Source organism: Capricornis sumatraensis, chromosome 6 (genome assembly GCF_032405125.1).
Source record: "Capricornis sumatraensis isolate serow.1 chromosome 6, serow.2, whole genome shotgun sequence".
NCBI lineage: Eukaryota > Metazoa > Chordata > Mammalia > Artiodactyla > Bovidae > Capricornis > Capricornis sumatraensis.
The window spans coordinates 31,131,868-31,151,263 of NC_091074.1; the positions used below are offsets into that span (position 1 = coordinate 31,131,868).

At 42.0% G+C, this 19,396-nt stretch overlaps 2 protein-coding genes and 1 pseudogene across 2 annotated transcripts; 1 reads left to right on the top strand and 2 right to left on the bottom strand.

Annotated features, from left to right (window-relative positions):
• Positions 1–19,396, top strand: part of LOC138080681 (interferon beta-2-like) — a 96,774-nt pseudogene that overhangs the window by 11,882 nt on the left and 65,496 nt on the right.
• LOC138080923 (interferon omega-1-like) lies at positions 9,402–9,989 on the bottom strand. Its single transcript, XM_068973811.1, has one exon. It carries the CDS (start codon positions 9,987–9,989, stop codon positions 9,402–9,404), a length of 588 nt encoding a protein of 195 aa, XP_068829912.1.
• LOC138080982 (interferon alpha-B-like) lies at positions 14,348–14,917 on the bottom strand. The gene has a single exon (XM_068973918.1). It carries the CDS (start codon positions 14,915–14,917, stop codon positions 14,348–14,350), a length of 570 nt encoding a protein of 189 aa, XP_068830019.1.

Sequence of the window (19,396 nt, forward strand, 5' to 3'; positions counted from 1 at the left end):
TAGAAGTTTCCAGATAACAGCTGACCTCTCACACGTGAATGAAGTGGCTGTCCAGTCTGTACCCCAGTCTCTTTTCAGTGTGAGTTAATAGGACTATATCCTCAGAATCTGATAACCTCCATAGAGAGTGAAAAACATAGAGACAAATAAATAGATTCTTAGATTTAGCAAAGCTGACAACTAGCCTTTTAGGTGAACACTCTGCCTTGGAGCCTGCTGCCCTGCTCTGGCTCTGTCTGCAGCTAAGCAATCTCACTTGGTGTCGGGGGATGTTCAGCTTTAAGGGATCCAATATGTTATTCTTTTCTTTTGTGTGCCGTTTCTCAAGGATTCTCTGTTCCTTATTAGTTCCTGGAAAACAGGAGCGAGCAGAGCTGCACGCAGTTCTCACGACTGAGATCATGAGAGCGGGCACCTGCTTGGATCCCTTCAGTGACTCCCTTCAGTGACCTTAATTAAGTGTAATCTATTCAGTTATGCCCCTCTTACTCAAGATATTGAATGCTTTCTGGCCCTTTGAAGATTGTTATTTGCTTGGCTTTGTTTTTGCTCAATTTTTTTTACTGCCTAAAGCTGCCTTGTATGAAGATGTATAAATATGCATTTCTGGAAATAAGGCACCCTTGTTTCCCTTGAGACTTGGGTCCCCTGCATCCCTCTTCTCGTTGACTCCAGTCCCCAGGTCCCGGTCTACAAAGACCATGACAACATGGGGTGGTCTAAAATCTGTCACACTGTAGAGCTCTTCATCCCTGATTTGTAGTTAAGTGACATTTTGTCATTTGCACAGAGAAGACTATTTTCCCCCCCAATATCAGTGTTTACTTTCCATTTGCCTTTGTGCATTCAGTTCAGTCACTCAGTTGTGTCCAACTCTTTGTGACCCCAAAAACTGCAGCACACCAGGCCTCCCTGTCCATTACCAATTCCCAGAGTCCACCCAAACCCATGTGCATCGAGCTGATGATGCCATTCAACCATCTTATCCTCTGTCGTCCCCTCTCCTCCTACCCTCAGTCTTACCCAGCATCAGTATCTTTTCCAGTGAGTCATTTCTTCACATCAGGTGGCCAAAGTATTGGAGTTTCAGCTTCAAAATCAATGCTTCCAATGAACACCAAGGACTGATCTCCTTTAGGATGGACCGGTAGGATCTCCTTGTAGTCCAAGGGACTCTCAAGAGTCTTCTCCAACACCACAGGTCAAAAGCATCAATTCTTTGGTGCTCAGCTTTCTTTTAGTCCAACTCTCACATTCATACACAACCACTGGAAAAACCATAGCCTTGGCCAGATGGACCTTTCTTGGCAAAGTAATGTCTCTGCTTTTTAATATGCTGTCTAGGTTGGTTATAACTTTCCTTCCAAGGAGTAAACGTCTTTTAATTTCATGGCTGCAGTCACCATCTGCAGTGATTTTGCAGCCCCGAAAAATAGTCACCCACTGTTTCCATTGTTTCCCCATCTATCTCCCATGAAGTGATGGGACTGGATGCCATGATCTTCGTTTTCTGAATGTTGAGCTTTAAGCCAACTTTTTCACTCTCCTCTTTCACTTTCATCAAGAGGCTCTTTAGTTCTTCATTTTCTGCCATGAGGGTGGTGTCATCTCCATATCTGAGGTTATTGATATTTCTCCTGGCAATCTTGATTCCAGCTTGTGCTTCTTCCAGCCCTGCATTTCTCATGGTGTACTCTGCATAGAAGTTAAATAAGCAGGGTGACAATATACAGCATGATGTACTCCTTTTCCTATTTGGAACCAGTCTGTTGTTCCATGTCCAGTTCTAACTGTTGCTTCCTGACCTGCATACGGGTTTCTCAAGAGGCAGGTCAGGTGCCCATCTCTTTCAGAATTTTCCACAGTTTATTGTAATCCACACAGTCAAAGGCTTTGGCATAATCAAGAAAGCAGAAATAGGTGTCCTTCTGGAACTCTCCTGCTTTTTCGATGATCCATCGGATGTTGGCAATTTGATCACAACTTAATTCTACTTTCCAGCAATGTTCAATGAAGGAGGAAAGATTTGATATCTTGAAAAATCACAGAGGAAATATATTACCTCTTCTTTTCACTTACATTTTCTCTTCCCTTTTTGGGTCAACAAACCTCAAAGTGGAAATAGAAAAGATTGCAGGATTCTTAGGACCACTTTTACAAATTGAAACTACAAATACCAAGCAAGAGGTAACAATATGAAAATTATATAAATGTATCAAATAAAAAAATGGCTGCTTAACCATTGGAAAGATCCCCTGGAGAAGGAAATGACAATCCACTCCAGTACTGTTGCTGGGAGAAGCCTATGGACAGAGGAGCCTGGCAGACTGCAGTCCATGGGATCCCAAGGAGTCGGACACGACTTAGTGACTGAAAGACAGCAACAACCATTGCATGGACACAGCTAGGACAATGGTACTGGCTAAGACAAAGAGGTGCCCCAAAAGCAGCAAGTCATTCTAACCACTTGAACACCTGGACAGGAGTTGTGGCTATACTTTACTCTTCTTGAGGGTAACATTGGAGGTTTAATCATCTTGATATAGCCTGAGTTCAGCATAATGATTGGCACAGAGTAAGTGCTCAGAAATTTTATCAATTGAAGAGGGTAAATGAAACCAAATTTGAAAAATTATAAATTCTGCAGCAGAGCCAAATGCGAGATCCATGCATATAAAGCTCAGGTATCTTTCACTCCTAATTAGCTCGTCCAAGAGGGTATCTAGAGGCAGGAGAAAGAAGACCTTTTAAAAGAAGCCTAGCAAAGTTTCCTGCAAAGTTGCTCTTATCAGGAAGTAAGATCCAGATTAGTTCAGTTCAGTTACTCAGTCGTGTCTGACTCTTTGCGACCCCATGAATCGCAGCATGCCAGGCCTCCCTGTCCATCACCAACTCCCGGAGTTCACCCAAACTCATGTGCATCGAGTTGGTGATGCCATCCAGCCATCTCATCCTCTGTCATCCCCTTCTCCTCCTGCCCCCAATCCCACCCAGCATCAGGGTCTTTTCCAATGAGTCAACTCTTTGCATCAGGTGGCCAAAGTATTGGAGTTTCAACCTCAGCATCAGTGCTCCAGTGAACAGCCAGGATTGGTCTCCTTTAGGATGGACTGGTTGGATCTCCTTGCAGTCCAAGGGACTCTCAAGTGTCTTCTCCAACACCACAGTTCAAAAGCATTAATTCTTCAGCACTCAGCTTTCTTCACAGTCCAACTCTCACATCCATACATGACCACTGGAAAAATGATAGCCTTGACTAGACAGACTTTTGTTGGCAAAGTAATATCTCTGGTTTTGAATATGCTGTCTAGGTTGGTCATAACTTTCCTTCCAAGGAGTAAGCGTCTTTTAATTTCATGGCTGCAATCACCATCTGCAGTGATTTTGCAGCCCCCCAAAATAAAGTCTGACACTCTTTCCACAGTTTCCCCATCTATTTGCCATGAAATGATGGGACCGGATGCCATGATCTTCGTTTTCTGAATGTTGAGTTTTAAGCCAACTTTTTCACTCTCCTCTTTCACTTTCATCAAGAGGCTCTTTAGTTCTTCATTTTCTGCCATAAGGGTGGTGTCATCTGCATATCTGAGGTTATTGATATTTCTCCTAGCAATCTTGATTCCAGCTTGTGCTTCTTCCAGCCCTGCATTTCTCATGGTGTACTCTGCATAGAAGTTAAATAAGCAGGGTGACAATATACAGCATGATGTACTCCTTTTCCTGTTTGGAACCAGTCTGTTGTTCCATGTCCAGTTCTAACTGTTGCTTCTTGACCTGCATACAGATTTCCCAGGAGGCATTTCAGGTGGTCTGGTATTCCCATCTCTTTCAGATTTTCCAGTTTATTGTGATCCACACAGTCAAAGTCTTTGCAACAGTCAATAAAGCAGAAAAAGATTTTTTCTGGAATTCTCCTGCTTTTAATCATGATGAATTAGTTTATTAATCTGATTTTGAATTCTGTCACACTGGAATGTGTATAGATTTGGGAAAATTCTGACTGTAATTGAATCACATTTCTGCTACTTCATAGCACCTATGGTCTGTTGTTCTTGCACATAGTAGGTACTCAGTAAATGAGGGTATCAAAGGACACACTGAAGAGAACCAGTTATTGTTTAATGGCTTGGGAGGGTCATTCAGAAGATAGAAATACTTCCTGTAAAGTCTTTAGCACAGTCCCAGGTGCAGAGGGAAAGTTTAATGAATGTTACCTTTTCCTATTTCTTTTACTGTTTTTTGAATTCTCTTACTGACTTGAACAAGTGTGTGCATGCCTGCTCAGTTGCTCAGTAGTGTCCTACTCTTTGCAACCCCATGGACTGTAGTTTGCCAGGCTCCCCTGTCCATGGAATTGTCCAGGCAAGAATACTGAAATAGGTTGCCATTTCCTCCTCCAGGGGATTTTCCCGACCCAGGGATGGAACTGGCATGTCCTGTATCTCCTGTGTTGTCAGGCTAGTTTTTTACTAATGAGTCACCTGGGAAGCCCTTTAATGAGTGAGGCGAATCTATTTTCAATTCATGTTTCCTAAAGCTGCCAATTTGGGCTTCCCAGATGGTGCTAGTGTCAAGGACTAGCTAGACTGGCAGACTATAGTCCATGGGATCGCAAAAGAGTCAGACACAGCTGAAGAAACTTAGCATGCACACACTCAAGGCTGTGAATTTGCAACTTTGCTTCTGCAAATTTGAAGAATAGTGATTGAATTTCCATTACTTACTAAATTTCTCGTTTCATTTTTCAATTCTGACTAGACCATAATTTAAAATCTCTAAATGATTGCTTTTGTGCTACGTTGCTTCAGTTGTGTCTGACTCTTTGCGACCCTATTGACTGCCAGGCTCCTTTGTCCAAGGGATTCTCCAGGCAAGAATACTGGAGTGGGTTGCTGTGCCCTCCTCCAGGGGATCTTCCCGACCTAGGGATGGAATCCAGGTCTTTTATGTCTGTCTGCATTGGTAGGCAGGTTCTTTACCACTAGCGCCACCTGTTTTAATATTAATTGCAGGCATTGTGATGTGAGCATGCAACTTATAATATGTTTGCTCTGGAGGAATTATAGGTCTTTTCTGGGTAGTCTAATATATGATAACTTTCATGGGTGATTTATAAATGTTTGATAGAAGTCATATTTCCTAGTCTAGGTGATAGTGGCCCTGTATATAAACCTCTGGTTTACAGTCTTTTACATCATATTTCAAGCCTTCTTTTCTCTATTATTTTTCTGTATTTTTTTTACCAACTTACAGCACTGGACTAAATTTCAGTGCTACCATGTTTCTGTTTGCATTACTACATATTGCTGCATTTTTCCCACTAAATCTCCTATAATATTTGAAATTTAGTTCCATGCTCTTAAACTTTAATTATAGATCCAACTGTATTTCCATGTATATTGACCTTGTTTCTGAAATGAAACATGTTTTTATTGAATTGTCCTGGATGTTAATGACATTAATATTGATATTAATTATTTATCAAGATCTCATTGACGTTAACATTGCCACCTCTAATTACATCCTTCATTATATTTTCTTTCTCTGTATTTGCCCATCTTTTTTGTTGTTGTAGTTTTAGTATTAATAAGTATTTAGTATTATTTGAATTTCGGCTTTTCTTCCTCTTCAAGGTAATAGTGGGGTTTATGTTTAAAGCAATCAACAGATGTTTTCATTCATAAGTAGCTTGTATTTATTATCTTGAGTGCTGTATGTTTGGGTCTTAAGTGCATTGATTTCTGCTTTACTGTTAATATTGCTTTTACGTTTTCTTAAAGCTACTGAATTAATTTGTTTTAGTATTTATCTGGCTGTGCTTGGTCTCTGTTGCTGTGCGGGCTTTCTCTAGTTGTGGTGCTTGGGCTTCTCATTGCAGCAGCTTCTCTAATTGAGGAGCAGGGGCTCCAGGTGCTCAGGCTTCAGTAGTTGCGGCTCATGGGCTGAGTGGTTGCGACTCCCAGACTCTAGACACAGGCTCAGTAGTTGTGGCTTACGTGCTTAGTGGCTCTGAGGCATATGAGATCTTCTTGGACCAGGGATCAAACCGGTGTCCCTTGCATTACAAGGCAGATTCTTAACCACTGGACCACCAGGGAAGCCCTTTTACATATTTTTTTTGGACACTTGTCATACTCCTTTCAATTCTCCATTGCCATTGATTTAAACCCAGTATACTTTTGAAAGCAATTTAGAGTTTCTCTTAAGTTTTGAATGAAAAATTGCAAAATTAAAACTGCAAAAATTAACCTATTGGCAGAGTTCCCTGGTGGTCCAAAATCACTGCAGATGGTGATTGCAGCCATGAAATTAAAAGAGGCTTACTCCTTGGAAGGAAAGTTATGACCAACCTAGACAGCATATTCAAAAGCAGAGACATTACTTTGCCAACAAAGGTCCGTCTAGTCAAGGCTGTGGTTTTTCCCGTGGTCATGTATGGATGAGAGAGTTGGACTGTGAAGAAAGCTGAGTGCTGAAGAATTGGTACTTTTGAACTGTGGTGTTGGAGAAGACTCTTGAGAGTCCCTTGGACTGCAAGGAGATCCAACCAGTCCATCCTAAAGGAGATCAGTCCTGGGTGTTCATTAGAAGGCCTGATGTTGAAACTGAAACTCCAATACTTTGGCCACCTGTTTCAAAGAGTTGACTCATTGGAGAAGACCCTGATGCTGGGAGGGATTGGGGACAGGAGGAGTAGGGGATGACACAGGATTAGATTGCTGGATGGCATCACTGACTTGATGGACATGAGTTTGAGAGAACTCCGGGAGTTGGTGATGGACAGGGAGGCCTGGCATGCTGCGATTCATGGGATTGCAAAGAGTCAGACATGACTGAGCAACTGAACTGAACTGAACTGGTGGTCCAGTTGTTAGGACTTCCACTGCTGTGGGCCTGGGTTCAGTCCCTAGTCATGAAGCTAAAATCCCACAACCTGCATGGCACAGCCAAAGATAAATAAATACATTTTTAAAAGTAATTTTAACCGATTTTACTGTTCCCTTCTAGTTCTTATTGGGGCTCTTGCTTTTAGCCAATAGAGTAAGTGTTCATAGGAGACATGATGAGAATAGGTATGCACATGAATTTATGTTCAAGTATCTGTATGCAGGTCAGGAAGCAACAGTTAGAACTGGACATGGAACAACAGACTGGTTCCAAATAGGAAAAGAAGTATGTCAAGGTTGTATATTGTCACCCTGCTTATTTAACTTATGTGCAGAGTACATCATGAGAAACGCTGGACTGGAAGAAACACAAGCTGGAATCAAGATTGTGGGGAGAAATATCAATAACCTCAGATATGCAGATGATACCACCTTTATGGCAGAAAGTGAAAAGGAACTAAAGAGCCTCTTGATGAAAGTGAAAGAGGAGAGTGGAAAAGTTGGCTTAAAACTGGGCATTCATAAAACGAAGATCATGGCATCTGGTCCCATCACTTCATGGGAAATAGATGGGGAAACAGTGGAAACAGTGTCAGACTATTTTTTGGGGCTCCAAAATCACTGCATATGGTGACTGCAGCCATGAAATTAAAAGCTGCTTACTCCTTGGAAGAGAAGTTATGACCAACCTAGATAGCATATTCAAAAGCAGAGACATTACTTTGCCAACAAAGGTCCGTCTAGTCAAGGCTGTGGTTTTTCCCGTGGTCATGTATGGATGAGAGAGTTGGACTGTGAAGAAAGCTGAGTGCCGAAGAATTGGTACTTTTGAACTGTGGTGTTGGAGAAGACTCTTGAGAGTCCCTTGGACTGCAAGGAGATCCAACCAGCCCATTCTGAAGGAGGTCAGCCCTGGGATTTCTTTGGAAGGAATGATGGTAAAGCTGAAACTCCAATACTTTGGCCACCTCATGCAAAGAGTTGACTCATTGGAAAAACTCTGATGCTGGGAGGGATTGGGGGCAGGAGGAGAAGGGGACGACAGAGGATGAGATGGCTGGATGGCATCACTGACTCGATGGACGTGAATCTGAGTGAACTCCGGGAGTTGGTGATGGACAGGGAGGCCTGGCGTGCTGCGATTCATGGGGTCGCAAAGAGCTAGACACAACTGAGCGACTGGACTGAACTGAACTGATAAACAGACAAGAGGTTCTAAAAGACTAGTGAAAATAAATTGACAGTTTATTTAAGAAAATAAAAACATGTTAATTTTGAATGTGCTTAGCATGATGGTTGGAGAAGGCAATGGCACCCGCTCCAGTACTCGTGCCTGGAAAATCTAATGGATGGAGGAGCCCGGAATGCTGCAGTCCATGGTGTCGCTGAGGGTCTGACACGACTGAATGACTTCATTTTCACTTTTCACTTTCATGATTTGGAGATGGAAATGGCAAGCCACTCCAGTGTTCTTGCCTGGAGAATCCCAGGGACGACGGAGCCAGGTGGGCTGCCGTCTCTGGGGTCATACAGAGTCGGACATGACTGAAGCGACTTAGCAGCAGCAGCAGGTACCATAGCAGAGGTATCCCTCTTTTTTCCCCTGAACATTACCTGTAAAAATTACCTGCAAGTATCTTCTGATGTGAGAACCTAGTTTTCCATTACTTCCTTCTGGATTTTTTAATATAATTGAAATTTTTAAAAAATACATTATTTTTATGTATCGTTCTCTATGAGACTGAAAGTTTCCACATAGAAGATACTGAGTTAGATTTATTTACCAGTGTTTCTTAAAGGCAATTCCACCATCTGCCACTTTGATACTCAATACATGTGACATGAACTGAATGAATGAATGAGTAGATAAGTGTTACCATCAGTGACTCACTTTTGTTTAGAATACTGAAGATTGAATTTAGTTGTTAAGAATAAACAGACTCAGTGTCTGGATTTCTACACAAAGACCACTTCACAAATATGTTTCCAGTGAGGCAGTGGAGATCTTCACCTGTGGAGATTTCTTTCATCAAAACACAGGATTTTCTACTTAAATACTCATTGCTGGATTAGTTCATTTTTGGGTTTATTCAATCATTCAGTAAAAATATGTTTGGAAATGCCATCCACTAAAAGAGAGCAGAATAAATTTGATCTCACACACACAAAAAGAAAACTAAAGAGTTTGATAAGAATTTAATAAATAAAACATCATATTTAATGAAATGGAAAGCTGAACATATTTCCTAAATCTTAATACAATGTGAAGGCAAATATCCTTATATGAAAATATAAATATGACAAGTATAAATAAATAATAAATAAATCAGGGGAATAATCACTTAAGGACTGATGACCCTAGAGCTGAGTTTTTAACATCCTTGCTTAATACTACAAAATATATGCTTAAGTAATTCAGTAAATTTTGTGGCTAAAGCAGAAATCAGAAACTTCTGAAATGACCACAGGTGAGTGTGCAAGGCTGATGTGACATCTTAGTGAGTGAGAGTCATTTCAAGGTGAGTTCAGATCTCCACCCATCTTTCTTAACCTTTCTTGCAAGCTGGTTGACGATGAGAGGGCTTTCATCATCTCCACTCTGAGGATTTCCCAGGCGCAGTCGCTGTATCCCTTCTCTTGCAGGTAGACACGGATGCCCTGGAAGTACCTCTTCACGGCCAGGGTGGGGCCCGTCCTTCCCAGGGCAGAGTCTTCCTCTCCCATCACCTGCCCCAGGCAGGCGTCCAGGTCGTCCAGCTGCTGATGGAGTCCAGTGCGGAGCTGCTCCAGGAGGGTGGTGTCCCAGGCAGCAGAGGAGCGCTCTGTGTGGAAGAGGTTGAAGCTCTGCTGGAGCATCTCGTGGAGCACAGAGATGGCCTGGGCCTCCTGGAGCTGGCCGCCCTCCACCATCTCCTGGGGGAAAGCGAAGTCTTTTCTGTCCTGCAGACAGAAGCGAGGGGAGATTCTCCTCATTTGGCCCAGGAGCCTGAGGTTCTTCCTGCCAACCAGCACGTGGTTCTGAGACAGGTCACAGCCCAGGGATCCTCCCGGGCCGTAGCTGACCAGCACCAGGGCCATGAGTAGAGAGAGCACGAAGGCCATGGGGAAGATGCGGCTGCTGCTGGGCTGGCTGAGACGGCGTCTGGGGGAACCTTGAGGTAGGTTCTCTGATGCCATGCTTTCTAAGTGAGGCCATTAAATAGGGAACATGGTAATTTTCATTTTCTAGTCATTTCTCTACACTTTTAGTTCCTTTTTTGATTTTCATTTATGTGTTCACAATATGATCAAAGAAAATGTCATCAATCTAAACTATTAATTTTGTGTATTTCCCAATAACTTCCTATGTGCCCATCCAAATGGATATTTATCAATCAAATGAGAAAGGTCTTTTTCTTAACTCAGGAGTGACGTATGTGTGTAATTACACACATTATTGCTTTTTGTCTCTCATGCGTAAATGTTGCTCTCCTCTTGTCCATAAACACATCTGCAGCCCTGATCTTAGGCTCCACTTTTCCCTCTTACTTTACACAGGAAACCAGGCTCCCTCAGCTCTGTATTTCTGTATTTATAAAGTATTTACCAGTTCACTGGCAATTAAGCTCTTTGAAATAAATGATGTTTGTCTTTAGTGTTTGATTTAGAGAAGATTCTGAATATTATGAGTCCATGAGCTTCCCCTATGTTTCTCTTCCTTCTAGAACACGTTCCTGCAGGTCCATGTGGTTGTGCTTCAGGGAACCATGGAGTCAGGACTATTGCAGAAATCACGCTTTCTTTCTACCATTTTCATACTGGAGACCTATTGTCCTTCACTGGCTGGGCCAATACCCCCACCAGAATCCTGGTTCTTCTCAGGGAACATGGGTGAGGAGACTAATTCCAGGATGATTGTGTTTCCCCAGCAGCACCTCACTCACAGGGAGAGATCACATGGCGCCACCCCCTGTCCTCTGGGTGACAGAGTCCCCTTGCTCACCTGTTGGACTCCCTCCCTGCAGACAGGCTCACCACAGCCTGAGGATGCGAAAAATCTCCTTTCTGTGGAGGGCTTGTTTACTTGTTGGGAAAATAGATGGTCTTCCTAAACCCCCACCTTCTCCTCTGGAACGTTTGTGTGAAGGACTCGAGTTCCCAGTGGTGACCCCTCTTCTCCTGGCCCATATCCCCAAGTGTCCTAAGTGTCAGTATTGCCCACATGCTGAGAGTACGGTGCATTTCTGCAAGTAGACAGAGGAATTATCCAACTGCCATTATTTTACCTTTAGTAGAGAGAAAATTTTTATTTTACCAAGGATAGATTTTATCATTCTACTCTCTTAATTTTTTGAACACATGTGATGTTCAGAGTTTCTGAGTTGGAGGAATGAGATTCAGTGGTGTTGCTGTCTCTCATCAGAAGTTTATGTCACAGAACCCGGTGAGCTTCAGTTGCTCCTTCAGTCAGTTGATTCCACTGGGCTCCTTTGTTCCTGTGTCTCTGTCTTCCTCTGAGAATGCAGGGCAGTGAGACTCACGCTACTCAGTCAGGGGAAATAGCCTTCTTTCTTTGCTTGTGGGTGATTCTTCAGTTGAAGTTGTTTTAATTTATATTGACATACTGGGCAAGACGAGTCTCACTGCGCCTGCTCTAGTCCTAATTCATGATGAGGTGAGAAGAATAAAAGGAAGTAAAGAAAGCCAGAGGGGCTGTACTCTCATTTTCAAGACTTTAGATTTTCTTGTTTTTCTTTGCACCTTTCCTAGAAAGTAAAATTCAAGATGAGAAAACAAATGTAGACCAAAAGAAAACAAATGTCAATCTGAATGTCATGAATATGAAAAAAGGGAAGTGGCTTTCCCCTGACACAGTGACGTATTCTGAGTTAGCAAACTTCAGTGCAGCACAGCGGGGGACATGCTGAGGCAGAGGGGAAGGATGAGGCCTGTATGAACAGCAGAAAGGCTGGGACAGGGCTGGGTCTGCCAGAAACTCAATGCAGGAAAAGTTCTGGGTCCGTTGACTGCCCTTTGCTTTGCAAGATCAGTGGCCTCATTTTTCTTTCATTTAATCCATGTAAGATCAGTTTCAGGAGAGAAGGAAGAAGTCACAGCCATCAGCTCACAAGGAACTGGGAAGCAGAGCCTCAGCTGGTGAACACTAACCCTCTCTGGCAGAATCGTGGGGACCAGCCTTGCTGAGCATCTGTCCTGGTGATAGATCCGCTCAACAGTGAGAAGATGCTTTGTGAAAGCTAGAATTAAATAAAAGGGAATCAGATAATTCCAAAGATCATTATGTTAATTTGGGTAATCGTAATCATAATATTAAAAAGTAATAACTGAAGTTTGTTTGCCCCTGATGGACTCGCCATTTTAAGCTCTTTAAAATATTAACTCAGTTCTCTCATTAACCCTGTTTGGATCACACCATTTATACAACTGGAGAGAAATATCAATCTGGAGCATTGAACTATTCCCACTGTACCAAATACAAAGGTACACCTAAGGAGCTTTACAATGATTTGTCTGAACAAGCCCATTAAAAAGAGTGAAGGGTTCACATGAACATGATACTGGGAAACCAACAAAATAAGTTGAAGGAGGAGAATGAGATGACAAAAGCCCTTAATCCCCTGCAAATGCTAAATGGCTTTGTGGGGCAGTAAGGGAGGTGGTCTTTGGTCTAGAGAAATCTCTTTAAGGTCTAATCAAAACAGACAAAATTGCTGTTGAGTAGTTAGAAGGGAATAGATTTTTCTGCTATTTGAAAAAAAAATAAATGAGGGACTTTGCTACAGGTGAGGATCTGGCCCTTTCACACTGTGACCTGGATTCAGTCCCTGGTATGAAAAATGATGTCCCACAAGCCATGAGGCGGTAAATCTAAGATTTTATGAGTGATTTCTTCAATGAGATATAGTAAAAATCACTTTATTAACCCTATAAGAGCTGACCCCTGGGATCTTTGTATTTTAAATTCTTGACTTTTCTCATGAGTTTAAGAACAAAGGAAGAGCATCAATTTCCAGCCACATGAACCCTGACTTTTCTCCTTTAAGATGACAGCTAAAACGTCACTTGGCATCTTGTTCCATACCCATTGTGTTCTATACCCACTGTGTTCCCTGGCCTCCAGCAGGCTCTGATAGAAGTTCAGGGCGGAGATCAGGAAAGAGGCACTCTGTGCTCTGGGAAACTAACGCAACAGACCAGCAGAGAGTTAGATAATTTTCCTGAGAAAAAGTTATGAACCGTTTTTGCAACTTCTCATAGGTAGAAGAGCACTACAATCATTCATGGAGATGCCTGTTCCTGCTGACTCTCAGCCACCTTCTACCAAGTGATGGCGTGTAACCCCTTTACCACAATCACATTTATATACTGACCCCTCTAAAACCTTGAAGCAGTTCCTCAGAGCTGCGTAGACTCTCTCCTCTTGGCTAGAATCCTCAGTAAGTCCACCCAAAAAACTGAACTCCAGGCAGTCATGTTGCCAGTATTTTTTCAGTTGACAAGAATCCTTTGTGGTGTTCCCTCCCTTTTAAGGTTGAGGTCATAGGGCTCAATTTTAAGTCCTTTTCTCATTTTATACTCTTCCGATTTGATCAGTTTTTCTGTTCCATGCTTTATATTTAATGGAATTGCTTGTAAATTGCCATCTCCAATATCCAAAGGACATTTGCACTGATTTGTTTACTAATTACCTATAGTAGTTAACTTTTTATATCCTCCACAGCTTGGTCCATATTCTACTGGCAGTATTCCAATTTTCTCCCTTTTATTGTAGAACTCAACCTAACTGATATTCATTTCTGCTACTAATTAGTACTATTTTTAAAATAGTTAACATTTTAATATGAATTAACTGATTATTGACTTGATATAATTTCCTTTAAAAAAAAAGTTACAAAAATGATTGAATTAGTTATGTTTATATCTAGGTCTTGAGGGCAACAGGCAACACGGCTAAAGGAAGTGTATTCTTCATTCTAATCTGCATATAAAAAAAATGGGTCAAGGACTTGTAAAATAAATTCTTTAATCAAGTTGTGCAATTTAGCTTGGTGTTTCTTTTTTAAAGAAAAAAGCAAAGGATGTTTTTTAATAGTAAAAAATTTAATGAATAAGAAAAATTATAAGCTGACTAAATACAAAATATGTATTTTCCCTTAAGTATACATACATAATATTATATGAACAAAATAATTTAAGTAAATATAAATAGATAAATAAATATTAAAGTAGATAAATGTCCATGTAGATAAATAAGCAGATAGATCAGCTTGAGTATCTGTGAAGGAGTAGTTCCTGTAGAGTAGAACATGTTATCCTTTAATCTTCCTGAAAACCTTTGACAAACTGAATCAATTCAGGCCATGATGACAGCAGAAATGAGAGTCCTTGACATGGCAGCGCAGGAGGAAGTGTGGTCTGTTGGTCCATGAGAATCATTTCCGTGTTGAACCAGGTGTGTGTCAGTCCTTGCTCCTGAATCTCTCCTGCAGGTTTGTTGAGGAAGAGAAGGCTCTCATGACTTCTGCTCTGACAACCTCCCAGGCACAAGGGCTGTGTCCCTTCTCTTGCAGATAGAGAGTGACTCTGTGGAAGTATTTCCTCACAGCCAGGCTGGAGTCCTCCTTGAGCAGGGGAGCCCCTCGCAGCCCCTCCTCCTGCCTGAGACAGGCTTGCAGGTCAGTGAGCTGCTGATCCAGAGCAATGTGGAGCTTGTCCAGGAGGCTCTGGTCCCACACAGTGGCCGAGCCCTCTGTGCTGAAGAGCTGGAAGGTGTGCTGGGTCACCTCGTGGAGCACAGAGATGGCTTGAGCCTTCTGCAACTGGCTGCCACCCAGCGCCTCCTGGGGGAATATGAAGTCATTTCTCTCCTGCAGACAGGAGGAAGGGGAGACCCTCCTCAGTTGTTGCAGGAGCATCAGGACCCTCCTGTTGGCCAGGCTGTGGGGGTGAGGCAGGTGGCAGCCCAGAGAGCAGATGGCATTGCAGCTGAGCAGCAGCAGGGCCAGGAGTAAGGACCAGGCTGGGGCCATCGGGGACCTTGCAGATGCTTCTGGCCTGGGGCGGTGGGTGACTCTGTGAACCTACTCTCTAGGTTCTCTGAAGACCTTCCTTCAGGCCTGGGGCTTAAATAGGAGCCCATGGTTTCCATTTTCTGAAAGTTCCCTCTTACTTTCTACTTTTGGTTTTGCTTTTCAATTTGCACTCTTCAGATGGGTTAGGACAGCATTTCTCAAACTGTTTTTCATTATTGCCTCCCCTTCCCTATTGACAGTCTTCTGAGATATTTTTTTCCTAATTACCCCACCATGAAATTTTAACAGCACAGTTATGCTGTGGATCCATCTTTGTACTCCATGCATATCTTTATACATAAGAAAAGAAAACGCAAAACTCCTTGTTGTATTCACCCTAGGGTTAACAATGCCATAAAATGAAAGGTGTACATTAAATGTAAAAGCTGTTGAATTTTATTTAACTTTATGAATGAGTTTGAAGAATGACTTTTAATGGAGGATGTTTACTTATAATGTACCAAATTTGCTAATGTACCAAATTACATATTCACATGAAATTCATTTAAAAATGTATGATAATACCACAGTATAGATAGACTTAAAAATCTTTCAAAACTCAAAATCATTGAAAATCTTAAATTATTTTCTTATTCTTTATCTTGAGGTACTTTTAACTTTCCTTCATATCAGAAACCAATTTTTAATTCCCTGGCTACTCAATATTCATCTCTGTTTTATCAACATTTCTTTCTCTTTAGCTCTTGACATGCTTTTATGCATATTCTTAACAACTTTGATAGGGATAAGTAATAAAATACCATGATATCTCGCCAGTGGAAGAACGTGAAGAGGAACTAAAGAGCCTCTTGATGCGGTGAAACTGGAGACTGATAGACTGGCATAACACTCAACATTTAAAAACCTAAGCTTATGACATCGATGGCAAATAGATGGGGAAAAAGTAGAAATTGACAAATTTTCTTTTCTTTGTCTCCAAAATCACTGTGGGCAGTGACTTCAGCTACAAAATTGAAAGACACTTGCTCCTTGGAAGAAAAGCTATGACAGAACTAGACAGCATATTAAAAAGAATAGGCATCACTTTGAGGACAAAGGTCTGTATAGTCAAAGCCATGGTATTTCCAATGATCTTGTGAGAGTTGGACCACAAAGAAAGCTGAGCACAGTAGAATTTCACTTTCAAATTGTGTTGCCTTAGAAGACTCTTAAGAGTCCTTTGGTCAGCAAGGAGATGAAACCAGTCACGAAATCAAACCTGAATATTTTTGGAAGGACTGACACTGAAGCTGAAACTCCAATAAATGTTAGTTGCTCAGTCGTGTCTGATCTTGGCGACCACATGGACTCTAGCCAGCCAGTTGCTCTTCTGTCCATAGAATTCTCCAGGCAAGAATACTGGAGTAGGTTGCCATTCCCTTCTCCAGGGGTCTTCCCGACCCAGGGATCAAACTCGGGTCTCCCGCATTGCAGGTACATTCTTTACCATTTGAGCTATCAGGGAAGCCCTATACTTTGGCCATCTGATGTACAGAGCCAACTCATTGGAAAAGACCCTGATGCTGGGGAAGATTGAGGGCAGGAGGAGAAGGGGGTGACAGAGGATGAGATGGTTGGATGGCATCACCAACTCAATGGCTATGAATTTGAGCAAACTCCAGGAGATAATGAAGGACAGGGAATCCTGGTGTGCTGCAGTCCATGGGGTCGCAAAGAATCGGACAGGATTTAGTGGCTCAAAAATAACAGTAAAATTTCCTTCCATTGAACCCTGAATGGTAAGCTTCTCCAGGCAGCTGCAGGAGGGAGAAGGTCTTTTTCTTGGGTTCCTTTGGGAAATGCCCACTTGGGACAGTTTCCAGTTCTGGGCTCTGCAGACAACCAGGGTATAGCATCCTCAGTGAGCCTCTTGTACTGACTTACTGTCAGGGGGAAAAACCTTTCTTTTTTACAGGGAACCTTGTCATAGCCATGCCAGCAACAGTGTTCTCTGGTTGGAAGCATGGAACCTTGCATTTTCTGAGCCTTCCCTAGAGTTTTGTGCTTTATTTTCCAGGAAGGATTCCACTTACTGAGGGGTATCACATGGGGAGTCAGCGAGTTAGAGTCGATTTTACAGATTCGGATCCTTTCTGGTGTGATCCAGCGACAGCTCAGAGACAGGGGAATCTGGCAGTGGTGATGGGACCTCTGGAAGGTGTCCGGGATGCCCTGGGGCTGAGTCAGAGGGTGGCCAGCACCAGGACCAAGGACTGGGGAGCTGTGATTTCCTGTTCTAAGAATATTTATCCCTGCGCAGACTAAATTTTAAAAAATCTTCTTGGCCTATCACGGATAATAAGAAAAGAAAAGAAAAGTAATTTAGAACATGGAACCAAAAGATTTCTTCTTGAACAAGTTGGCAGGAAATCTCAGGAATTAAGAGAAAATATTTTAATTGTCAAGATGCTGAAATTTACTGACTTTTACCGATACGTGAAGTTAAGCAAATTGGTTAATTTCATTCCCCCTCTATGACTCATAACCTCATCTGTTGGAAGAGGATGAGCAAATTGGAAGTGGTCAAACAAGAGATGGCAAGAGGGAAGATTGACATTTTAGGAATCAGTGAACTAAAAATGACTGGAATGGGTGAATTTGACTCAGATGACCATTATATCTACTATTGTGAGCAAGAATCCCTTAGAAGAAATGGAATAGCCATCATAGCCAACAAAAGAGTCTGAGATGCAGTACTTGGATGCAATCCCCAAAATGATGAATGACCTCTGTTCATTTCAGGGAAAACCATTCAATATCACAGTAATCCAAGTCTGTGCCCCAACCAGTATTGCTGAAGAAGCTGAAGTTGAATGGTTCTAATGAGGAAAGACCTACAAGACCTTCTAGAACTAACACCCCCAAAAGATGTCCTTTTCATTATATGGGACTGGAATGCAAAAGTAGGAAGTCAAGAAACACCTGGAATAATAGGCAAATTTGGCCTTGGAGTCCAGAAGGAAGCAGGGCAAAGGCTAATTGAGTTTTGCCAAGAGAACTCACTGCTCATAGCAAACCCACTCTTCCAAAAACACAGAAGAGTCTACACATGGACATCACCAAATGGTCAATAGCGAAATCAGATTGATTACATTCTTTGCAGTCAAAGATGGAGAAGCTCTATACAGACAGCAAAACAAGACTGTTATTGCCAAATTCAGACTGAACTTGAAGAAAGTAAGGAAAAACACTAGATCATTCTGGTATGGCCTAAATCAAACCCCTTATGATTATACAGTAAAAGTGAGAAATAGATTCAAGGGATTAGATCTGATAGACAGAGTGCCTGAAGAACGATGAATGGAGGTTCGTGACATTGTACAGGAGACAGGGATCAACAACATCCCCAAGAAAAAGAAATGCAAAAAGACAAAATGGTTGTCTGAGGAGACCTTACAAATAGCTATGAAAAGAAGAGAAGCGAAAGGCAAAGGAGACAAGGAAAGATATACTCATCTGAATCCAGAGTTCCAAAGAATAGCAAGGAGAGATCAGAAAGCCTTCCTCAGTGATCAATGCAAAGAAATAGAGGAAAGCAATAGAATAGGAAAGACTAGAGATCTCTTCAAGAAAATTAGAGATATCAAGGGAACATTTTGTGCAAAGATGGGCACAATGAAGAACAGAAATGGTATGGACCTAATAGAAGCAGAAGATATGAAGAGGTGGCAGGAATACACAGAAGAACCATACGAAAAAGATCTTCATGACCCAGATAACCGCAATGGTGTGATTACTCACCTAGAGCCAGACATCCTGGAATGTGAAGTCAAGTGGGCCTTAGGAAACATCACTACGAACAAAGCTGGTGGAGATGATGCAATTCAAATCCTAAAAAATGATGCTGTGAAAGTGCTACACTCAATATGCTAGCAAATTGAGAAAACTCAGCAGTGGCCACAGGACTAGAAAAGGTCAGTTTTCATTCCAATCCCAAAGGAAGGCAATGCCAAAGAATGTTCAAACTACTGCACAATTGCACTCATCTCACACGCTAGTAAAGTAATGCTCAAAATTCTCCAAGCCAGGCTTCAACAGTACATGAACCATGAACTTCCAGCTGTTCAAGCTGGTTTTAGAAAAGGCAGAGGAACCAGAAATCAAATGGACAACATTCACTGGATCATCGAAAAAGCGAGAGAGTTCCAGAAAAACATCTGCTTTGTGGAGTACGCTAAAGCCTTTGACTGTGTAGATCACAACAAATTGTGGAAAATTCTTCAAGAGATGGGAATAGCAGACCCCCTGGTCTGCCTCCTGAGAAACTGTATTCAGGTCAAGAAGCAACAGTTAGAACTGGACATGGAACTACAGACATGTCCCAAATAGGAAAAGGATTATGTCAAGGCTGTATATTGTGACCCTGCTTGTTTAACTTATATGCAGAGTGCTGCTGCTGCTGCTGCTAAGTCACTTCAGTCATGTCCAACTCTGTGT

Bases quoted from the DNA above. Each gene is read 5' to 3' on its own strand.
- LOC138080982 (XM_068973918.1), bottom strand. From the start codon at position 14,917: ATGGCCCCAGCCTGGTCCTTACTCCTGGCCCTGCTGCTGCTCAGCTGC.
- LOC138080923 (XM_068973811.1), bottom strand. From the start codon at position 9,989: ATGGCCTTCGTGCTCTCTCTACTCATGGCCCTGGTGCTGGTCAGCTAC.